Here is an 11,148-nt window from a genome sequence, read left to right on the forward strand (position 1 = left end):
AGGGGGGAGGGGGGGTGGAGAGTCGACGACTTGCATGAGTTTATAACTTGGGGTTTCCGTGGCATAATTTGATGTTTTGAAATTTTCTTGAAGATGAATGAACTGCTACTGTTTTATGGCCAAAAGCAGAGCATCTTTGTGGGAGTAGTTAAAGTAAAATTTTACTGTGCAAAAAAAGGGAAACTTCTCTGTCAAGATAAAAGGGCAATCCAGCAGAAGTTAATTTTAAAAACCAATGTCAAAAACCCAGATCTGCTAAATGAACTACCATGAACCAACTCCAGATTGTTGGCCTGGCATCATTATCATTGCCTTTCTCACCCTGCTCCAGGGTATAGGCCACGGACAAACACTTTCCACCTTTCTCTATCCTGGGCTAGCCTCTTGATGTGTTATTCCATGTCTTCCCACTTTTCTGTACGTCAATTTTTGATTCTTCTCTAGGTTCCTTGCGGCCTTCCCCTTAATTTCTTACCCTGTGGATTCCAATTCAACACTTTCTTTGTTATGCAGCTGCCTGACTTCCTGAAAGTGTATCCAATCCATCGCCACCGCCTTCTTCCTACCTCATATCTGACTTGCATCTATCTTGTTTTCCTTAACACTTCCTAGTTGGTGACCCTGTTGTCCATCTGGTCTTCAGTAACTTTCAAGAAAACCTGGATCCTCTTTGTGCAAGTCTGTGATGCGTTCCATGTCTCACATCCATACAACAGGACTGATTTCACATTTGAATGGAAAATCCTCAACTTTTTTCGAAGTGAGATATCTCTGGTCTTCCAAATCCTATCCAAAGATATGAAAGCATCCTGTGCTTTTCCAATGGGGGACTTAATTTCAGCACCTGTTCCTCCCTCTCTGTCAATTATACTCCCAAGATAGCAGAAAGATTCAACATCTTGTAGTGCATTTCCTTCTATTATGATCTGCTCCTTTTGTTGTGCGTCTGTCCTTAGGACCTATGACTTTCCGAAGTGGATTCTCAATCCAACACACTCTGATAGGCTGTTTAATACTGAAGTCTTTGTTTGCATTTGTTCCTGGGTATGCAACAGAAGCGCCAATTCGTCCGCAAAATCCAGATCGTCCACTGTGTCCCTGGGTTCACTGTATACCATTTCTGTGTCCTCTGGTGGTTTCCTTCATCAGCCAATCGACTGCCAGTGTGAAGAGGAAAGGTGATAGTAAACATCCCTGTCTTACAACAATCTTGATGTCAAAACTGTCTGTGAGCTGGCCGTCATGTACAACCCTGCAACTTGTCTAATCGTATATGCTCTTGATGAGGTTCACCAACTTCTGTGGGATTCCGTGGTGTCTCATTATCTTCTCTTGTGTTGCTCTCGGTTTGTACTGTCAAAGGCCTTCTCATAGTCAAGGAAGTTGACGATCAGCTGGGAGTTCCACTCCAGGGATTGTTCCACAATGATCCTCAGCGTGGCAATCTGATCAGTGGTTGAGTGATTTTTCTGGAAACCAGCCTGTTCATTCCGTAGTCTTGGATCCATTGCTGTCTTGATTCTCTCCAGACTGATTCTGTTGAAGACCTTACCTGGTATTGAGAGAAGAGTGATCCCTCTGTAGTTGCTGCAGTTGCTGAGATCCCCCTTTTTTGGAAGCTTCAAGAGATGTCCTTCTTTCCAGTCCTTTGGGAACTTGCTCTCATTTCAGATCTTGGCGACCAGTGGGACGAGGAGGTCTGCCGTCACATTGACATCTGCTTTTAGGGCTTCAGGTGGCATCTGGTCAGAACCAGCCACTTTACCTTTGTTCAGCTTCTTAATGGCATTCAGAATCTCTTTTTTTGAAGGAGTATCACAGCAGATTGGTAACTCATTTTTTGCTGATGGGATGTTTGGAGGGTTATTCTGTGGTGGTCTATTCAGGAGACTGTTGAAATGCTCTACCTATCGTTTCGACTGAGCTTCCTTAAAAAAAAAGTTTTTTCCCTCTTGGTCCTTTATGGTCTGGTAAAGGATTCGCATGTGCCCTCCTACCGCTGCTTCCTCTGCCTTCTCTGCCAGCCTGTTCATGAATTCTTCCTTGTCTTTTCTTATTGATATTTTGACATCCTTAGCTGTTGTACTGTACTGCTCCAATGCATCCGCTCTTGATCCTCTTGTTCTAGCAGCATTCGCTTCTGCCTTCAGTTGTCTTCTTATGCTGATTAAATCCAGTGAGTGTTGGCTAATCCATTTCTTGTGCTTCTCCCCCCCCCCCCAGCTCTTCTTGACATGTTGATGTAAAGACTTCTACTTCTTTGACCTTGGTCCAGTGTGTATCCACCTCCCATGTCCTCTCCACCAAGATCAACCAGAGGTTGAAATCTGTTCCTCAACTGCAGTTGAAACTCTTTTTTGTGTCCATCTAACATAGCTGCCACTTTCCCGCTAAATAGCGGAAACTCCGCTTAATCTAGCTTTTCCCGCTACTTTCCTCCTTCCTCCGATGGACCGCTCTCGGTCGCAAATTGCGATACTTTTTTTTACACGCGGAAAACACCAAACCGGGAGAGAGAGGAAAACGCAGCTTGTGCATGACGCATGTTTGCCCGTAGCTTTCTACTTCCGTTCTTCTAGGCCTAGCGCTAGTTTCACTTTGTTTATTGTGGAGCAACGAAGTGTCGATCGGGCATCGGGACGTTAGCGCGCCGAGTTGTCATTGAAAACGGCGGAAATTCGAGAGAAATTGATGCAGAATGCAAAAACAAAAGAAAAGGAGCTGGAATGAGAAGCAGCCGGTGTGCGACTTGAAAAGTTCATTAGAAAATTGAACAAGCCGCTTGCTGCACTTTGCGTTTGGTGTGATAAAGAAATCGCGGCCCGCGGCACTCTTGTACAATTGTGGTCCCGTTTGTTTACATGACGGCTATTGGGGCTGTTGAAGTGAACCTAGATCTAGATAATCTATCTCTAGATATAATCTATATTTTCACATGTTTAGATATCTAGATCTAGATTAGATAGCCTAGGCTATAATTTTAATTCAATTTAGATCTACACACTACAGGGGCACTACCAAGTTAAGTGCGAACGGGACCGCAATTGTACAGGAGTGCTCAGTACTGCGGCAAAGGTGTTGCCTCCTTGATCCAATACTGCGCGTGCTCTACATCGATGTACAAGTTTAAAGTGAAAGGAACCTTTTTATAAGACACCAGCTGGCAACAAACACTGGATTTTTAGTCACCAATTCCAAACTGTGTCAAATTGACTCAAACGCTTGTTTGTCAACTTACTGCCTTCTTTTTTTCTTTTTTTTTTGGGGGGGGGGGGGGTTCAAATACATTTTAATTCAGTTGCCTAAGGTTAACAAATTTGACAGTTTTCCCTTCCAAAACCATAGGCTAGGTTTTCCAGTATATATTGCCTCTGGATCTCAATGGTTTTACTCTGGCCTTCGGAGAGCGCGCATACGCTTTCGCATGAATATCCTCCTTTTTTGAAATTCCTGAGTGGCAGCTATGATCTAAGAGACTTAGTTGGAACTTTGTTCTTTTGTTGGCCTGGCACACTGGGCTTAAATCATGTAAAATTTTCGAGAGCAAGGAAGAAGAATGTAAAATTTGAACCCAGTTTTCAAAATTTGTCTATCTCCATTAATATGTCCTAGAATTTGGATTGTACGAAGATATTTCCGTACCCCGCTTACCCTGCAGTAGACTGTATATATTATATTTCATTTCCAGCACCTGAACATTTTTTCACAAATTTAATTACGCCAATGTTGTAGGCTATGTTTATGACAATCTAAGAATGCTAAGTTCTGCAGATTTAAAAAAAAATTTGGCTTTGTTTCCAGACACAATACCCTTTCTTATACGTATGTGTATTCTTATACTAAAATGTCTAGCTCTGCTATTTCTTTTGTGGTAACACTGCATTTGGACTTAGTATTGTTTAACTCATTCGCTACGTATTATTTTCGGCTTGTGGACGAATTCTTTTTGGGAGGGCGAAATGAGATGATGACTAGTGCGCAGTTCACAGGTCTTTGAGGCCATAAATTCAAATAAATATCAACATATTATAATTATACCAACATTTTCAGTATGGTTTGTAGAATACATCTGCATTATTTATTTGCGTATTTTTCAACTTTGGTTCCTGTAAGAGGCGATTATGCAACACAATTGTGATTGGATGCGGATAAAATTGGAAAATAAAAAATGTATAATCTCAGGTGAAACTAAAAAAATATGTTTGCACCTAGTCAAATGATACTTCAAAATAACCATAACTGTATATAGAAAAGAAAAATATTGAAAAATGTGCAGTTATTTACATACATTCCATAATATTTGTACATTTGGATCATAACATCCGATTTTGAAAAAAAAAAAATTAAAATAATTTTGAAAAAAGGATCACAAACAGAAAAAAATACGCGTATCTTATATGGAATTATTCAGAATTGCATTTGGAATAAACCTATACATGTCTTGAGTGGTACTTTTTGATTAATTTCACCCAAAAGTAGTGATTTTAGGGAGAAAAAAATATTTTGACTATTTAGATCTAGGCCTAGATCTAGCACTAAAAAATATTGATTTCTCAATTACAGTGCACCGGTAATTTGCGTCCAATAGTATCAATATTATAAAGAAGAGTCCTACATTTCTTTAGTGAGCAAAATAATGATACATTTTGTTGTGTAAAAGTACTAAGAGGGCTATAATTTGGGCTTCGCGATAAAACAAAGTCGAACAAACTACGAAATTGTGTTTCAAAACTGAATCAAAACTTCTGAATTTCGGTGGAAACGCTTGACCCGGAAGTCAACATTATATTATGACCTTTATTTTAACGTGGATATGTGGATTGGAATAGAAACCAAGCTAAAGTTGAACATCGGTTCTCGAGCCGCCTGGGGCGGCTTAGCGTACTGACGGCACTTGAGCCGCGCCGCCCCCCACGGCTCGGCGTAGCGAATGAGTTAAACACTTGACTGACTTGTTAACTTTTTTGTAGTAGATCTAAACTAGAGGTTTGGAGCTAAAATGCCATATTTTTTGCTGCAGAACACATATATGGCCACTAAAACTTCAAATCAATTGTTTTCAAGTGATAATCAAATCCAACGCAAAACATTGATATGTGGTGAAAGACGGGGGCATGCCCACCTGAACCCCACCCCCCAAGTTCTTTAAAAAATTCAAAATAAAGGGGCATTCTCTCCCCCCCCCCCCCCTCAGACTCCCTAATGTTGTAAACAACTGGGCCTATTGTAATATAGTTAGTACAAAAACCATCAATAATTTTTAAAAAGAAATGATTTGCCTTTGAAATGAAGTCGATATTATTCGTGCTGGGTAAACAAAAGGAGACTAGAAAAAAAGTTAACAGAACTAAGTTCATTAATGCCTACTTTCAATTAAAGCATTTCTCCTTTTGTGCCAGACGTGACGAGTCCTTTACAGAGACTGAACACCAACCAGGACCTTCCTCTCGAACTTCATCACCTCAACCACCTCCAGTCACTGTTCTTCCCACCCTTGAAATGCTTCGTAAGTGTTATAAGTCATTATAAAATGTGACCTTTTCGGTGATACGGCCTTCATATCGATGCCCCCGTGATCAGATCTCGTAAGCGACAATTTTTGCGAAATTGACTTTTTCACACCATTACGTTCTACTGTTTACGGTGCACACGCCAGCAGATGGTTTACATGAAAAAACTGCATAAAAGTGTCTTTTATCGTAAGTAAACAAAACTTGTAAGTCCACCCCTCCCCAAACGCGCTTGTGATCAGAGCTCGTAAGCGACATCCTGCCACTTACAAGCTTTGATTAAAATGAGCGTGATGATTCAAATCTACCTTTTGTTCCTGATTCACTATGTTTTCCAAATTCAAAATGGCTGCAATGGTGACCACATTTTTTGTGAAAATTAAAACATTCTTCGTACATGTTCTTTATATAACCTCTCAATGCCACTGTAGTCATGTTTCAAGATACTGTTGTCTTGAACAGCAAAAATACCAAAATCTTTTTCATGCTTGCCTTAAACATGTAAGTGAAATCTAAAGTGAAACGGGATCATAATCAGTGGGATCTTAGGTCGAGACCACTATATCATGTACAAAGTATTTGTCCTTATTTTTTTTTCTCATTATACATTTTTACTTATATTCCTCAGACATGCACACGGAGCAAATTTCAAAACTTCATGAGCTTATACTGTCAGTGAAAAATGAAATTCTTGAAGCAGTACGTGTATCTAATGATAAGCCTCTAGAGTACATCTGTAAGTCTCTAGATGACTTCCAAAATGAATCATATAACAGCATACCAGAAGGAGTGACGTTACCAATATCATCTTTACGAGAGTTTGAGAAGGCGGAGGAAATGTTGTCAAGTCCTTCAGTGGCAGACCACATGGTAAGACAAAATGGTATCTTATGATGTCAGGTTTTTTTTTTTTAGATATTGCCGTGGGTTTACCTATTGTATTATACACGGGTTGTTCAAAAAGTTTTGCCTCCAAGTTCATAATTTCTTTATTACTGATGCTACATACAAAAGTTATACACCAAATGAAAGCTTAGGATGTTTGCTACATGAAAGTACCTTTACTTTTCAACACAGTTGCCTTCTATGTCGATGCAGATCCCCCAACGTCGAATAAGTTGTCGCTTGCCACCGGCGAAAAATTCATGTGATTTTCCTCTGAACCAGCGACGCTCTTCTTCTTGAATTTCATAGTCATCTGTATAACTTTTTCCTTTGAGGTACTACTTCAACTTAAAAAAGATAAAAATCAGATGGAGCAAGGTCTGGACTGTGTGATGGGTGCGGTAAGGTCTCTTGAAATCTGAGACTTTTCATGGCCTCTTGAGTTTGTCGACTCGTGTGTGAACGGGCGTTGTCTTGGTGCAAAATTGCATTTTTTTTCAGGCTGAACTCGTGACAGCCGTGCTCTAAGTTTTCTCAGGGTCTCGATATATCGTTCAGAGTTGAAAATGGAACCCTGTTCCAAAAATTCCATATGAATCGGACCATCGCAGTCCCAAAACACTGTCTTAAGCACTTTCTTTGCAGATGAAACGACTTTGAACTTCTTGGGGCTAGGTGAGCCAGTGTGCCTGTATTCTTTTGATTGTCTTTTGTTCTCTGGGTCATAATGGTGTACCCAAGTCTGGTCTCCTGTGACTATACGACATAAGAAAGCTTCACCTTCTTCAGTATAACGAGCCAGGAGTTCATCACCGGTTCAATTTCAGCTCAGGTGACAACATGTGGGGAACCCACCGTGCACACATTTTCCTGTAACCCAACACATCATGGATAATATACTGAGCACTCCCTACAGAAATCCCTAACATTTCACTGACCTCTCTTACTTTGATCCGCCGGTTTGCTTGGATGATCTCATCCACTCTCTCCTGGTGTTGAACATCACTGGCTGAGTTGGGAGGACCACAATGAGCTTGGTCATGCAAATCTGTCTCTGCTGGACTGGTTTCAGCGAACTCCTTTGCCCATCTTCGAACAGTACTTATCTACACATGCTTCACCATAGATAAGCTTCATTCGCCTATGAATAGCTGTGGGGGCAGCTCCCTCTGCAGTAAGGAACTCAATAACAGCTCTTTGCTTTAAGCGCACATTCATAGGTTTGCTGGACGCCATTTTCTCTGCGACAATGTACGTTAGCTTCCATGATGTAAACAGCAATAGCATAAAGGTGTGAATTCATAGCATAGTTTTGTTTTTTTTGGGTTTGAGAGTATACTTATTGAACGTCGATTGTGTACAAATTTCATGAAGGTATCTTGAGTAGTTTTAGAAGTTATTGAAGAGGAGGCAAAACTTTTTGAACAACCCTCGTAGTATCTATATATGTGTGTGTGCTAGATGAAAAGTATTGTGTGACGCATTTTGAGGAAGTGCATTTTATTACATTTTGTGGTGTGAAAATTATTTCTTAACAGCTTGCCTTTAAGATTCTAAAATAGCCTCTGTGCTTTCAGAGAGATATGGTTAATTTTGCAGCAGCTAAGTTTTGAGAAAAATGGCTTTAAAGTTTTCCTTATATCTGGATTGAGTTCTACTCCAAATGAATAGCAATTTATCGCTCAATTGTTTGTCTCCTAAACCCTTGACAACACTTACACTATTCAAAGGACACCTTTAAAAAGTAATTTGAGACGATTGAACAGTTTCAAAGTGTCATTAAAACCATTTTAAAAACAAATTCACGATCATGTAGGACTAGTGACTTTGCTTTGCTAACAAAGTTTGGGAGGGTATGTGTATTCATGAAGCCGCCCTTCATTTACTGTGCCAATGTATTTTTGCGCACTGCTCAGCACAAGAAAGCACAATAGCTGACCATAGTTGTGTCCCTGCCAGTCAATATCAGTCATATGAAGGAAATTTCAAAAATGAGTTAATATTATTTTTTAAAATTATCATATTTTCCCTACAATTTAAAACAAGGATGAAGTAAACATGACCATATTTGTCGAAAATACAGAACTTTTAAGTATGCGAGGTAAGGAGACATGAAAAGGAGAAAATGGCCTCCGAAGTTGAGCAACATATTTGCATAGCAATGTGGGTCTTAGAATTGAGATAGAGACTTGAAATTTAGCATTTATCTTGGCTATCCCACAACAAGGTAACATACAGAAGTAGAAAACTATTCATTCTCAGAGAAAAATCTTATGACAAACCCCCAGAATTTTCACGAGAATGGACTTCACGTCAAATGCAACTAAATATTTGCATTATACTAGGTACATGTAACTAAATTTTCAAAGTAGCTCTAAGTCAAATTCATCTGTTGCATATGAAAGGCCTATGTCTCCTGAGATTTTCTTGTACCATACTTTTACCTCTCAGTCAATGTTTAAGAGAATGGCAACTGTTTCAATTTAACATAATAATCAAATGTTTCTGAAACTGGTAACTGGCTGCAACCCCATATTTGACAGATAATAAAAGAGTACCAAGGGCACCAAACATCTCTACATTAACAGAGTACAATCATTATAACAAAGAAATGAAGCCTAATTTTTTTCATGACTGTGATATGTCATTACAAACCAGTATTGTATTGCCTCAAACACGATGATCTGTCATTATTTCAATTAAAACACAGAGTTGTCTCGGCCGGCGTCGCACCAGCCTTCACGGCGAGTCAGTCGACTCAATACTGTAGTGTACTGAGTGCTCCCTGTAGTTTCGCGGAAGGATTCATGCAAAATAATTGCTAGCCGATGACTTTATTCTAATAGAAGAAAAAGAACGGTTCTTTCTATTGGTGCCTTTTTTAGCCGGTATTTTACACATTTCGTGTTTAAAATTATCTTTGATTTTTTCAAACGTCAAAGGCCAAAAATAATAACCACGGGAAACCACGCTCGAAGCTGTATAGTTCTCTGCCAATGAAAAGACGGTATTTAATCATCAATCTTTCTGCAAAGCATTCGAATGCATGGGTGTCAATTTTGATCTGCCCCACCTCGCATTCCGACCGCGAGGGTTTCCCTTTCCACGGCGATTCTCCAGCTCATACTCGGGTTATAATAAACAACATACACTAATGTAAAGAAGGAAATCTGAACTTTTTCAAAGTGTTCAGCATTTGGTGTTTTATAGCAAAAGAGTAAAGAAACAGAGATCTGAATTACCCCCATTCTACCGAAGCCATGCGCTCGGAAGGCCGTGAGTCGGCTTACGTACCTTGTTTGCGCTACCTATTCTGTTTCAAGAGAGTATCAATACAATCGATCGCTTTAAGGCAGGGTTGAAAAAGAAACAATACTCTTAAGAAAAACTGCTTCATTTGTGTTACTTTTGTTTCTGACACAAGTAAATATTGGCTGGGATGGATCGGTTCCTACTAATTTTAAAATAAAAAGCGATACTGATGTTATCGATATCAAATGAATGTCATGCCCCGGAGCACTCATTTCATTCATTTGTCTGTTTCTATTTATTAGGTCAATTATCTCGCCCTGCTTGGAGGTGTGAAAGTCAAACAGACCGCATATATCATCTTGAGGCATGTACTTGCGCCCCAATTTGCAACTACAATCACTTGGACAGGTTCCAAGCAGACCAAAATGGCATTCTGTGGAACAAGATGGGAGGAGGTCATCCTACGTAAGTCAGAACCATCATAAATTTTACATATTCCCCTGGAAGTAAACAGTAATGGAGATGGTTTGCCAGGAGTTGGGTTGTACGACAGCGACACCAACCTGCCCCCTCATTTTGATGAAAGTGTAAGCTTGTCGATTTCATTCCAAGGCTATCTAGACAACTCCTTGCTTGCCAAAAAAATTACTCACCTATCTGTTGGACTGTTTCATAGATATGGGTTAAAGTGTGTGTTTTTTCAAATGAAAATAGGTAACTTTTTGCTGTTTTGGATGTATGCGGTAAATCCCTTGTTATTTTTTAGACCTGCTTCAGGCTCACTTGCGGAAAACATGTTTGATCCTTATAGCCTGTTCACTTTCGTCCATTTGTTAACATTTTTTTAGCTCTTTTATTAATTTACTTATGCCCACTAAACTTTGCTTTGCACTTCTGCTGGCCAGCGACCTAGAAAAATATTCAAAATTCTTGATCTAATCATAGGAAGACTAACAATGCGAGTTTGTGCTCTGGGAAAAAGACCAATCTTTTCCCAACACATTAGCGTTCATTTATAAGAAGTCCATTCTTTCCTGGTCAACGGAAACATTCTGTTGTGAAGTGCACACGCACCATGTTTTGTGCCCTAGCTGGAAAAGTACTTGTATGCCGGGCCAAACTTTCAATTTCATTCCATTTCTCTCCCTTTCTTCTTCTTCTTTCTCGTTCTCGAAATTTCTCTCCCTAATACTACTAATAGTGTTGATAAATAAAAGGAATTTTACTATTATATTATAGTGTTCTGTGGTGTTTAATGTTTTAAAATAAATAGCCCTTTGAGAAAATGACAGCAGGGTGCGCAGATGGATCGTCACTTTTGGCCCAACTGTCAAAATGATTTGTGCTGGGGGGGGGTATTCAGATGACAATGACAATCTTTATTCATCTCGCAGGGGGAAATTTGTCTTGGTCGTTTACAATGGTAGTAGATGTTACAAAGCTTAGGTGCACTCACGCATACGCACAACAAGACAGTAAATACATGTCTCACGTGCTGAAA

General features: G+C 39.6%; 1 protein-coding gene across 2 annotated transcripts in view; it reads left to right on the top strand.

The window, feature by feature from the left end:
• The window catches only part of LOC101847266, a 35,505-nt gene that overhangs the window by 22,138 nt on the left and 2,219 nt on the right, over positions 1–11,148 (top strand). For both annotated transcript variants that reach the window (XM_005100432.3, XM_005100433.3), the window contains exons 8-10: positions 5,400–5,506; positions 6,139–6,380; positions 9,950–10,112. In XM_005100432.3, coding sequence (XP_005100489.1) covers positions 5,400–5,506; positions 6,139–6,380; positions 9,950–10,112 — 512 coding nt within the window. The remainder of the gene's footprint in view (positions 1–5,399; positions 5,507–6,138; positions 6,381–9,949; positions 10,113–11,148) is intronic.

This window comes from Aplysia californica, unplaced genomic scaffold (genome assembly GCF_000002075.1).
Source record: "Aplysia californica isolate F4 #8 unplaced genomic scaffold, AplCal3.0 scaffold00247, whole genome shotgun sequence".
Taxonomy (NCBI): Eukaryota; Metazoa; Mollusca; class Gastropoda; order Aplysiida; family Aplysiidae; genus Aplysia; species Aplysia californica.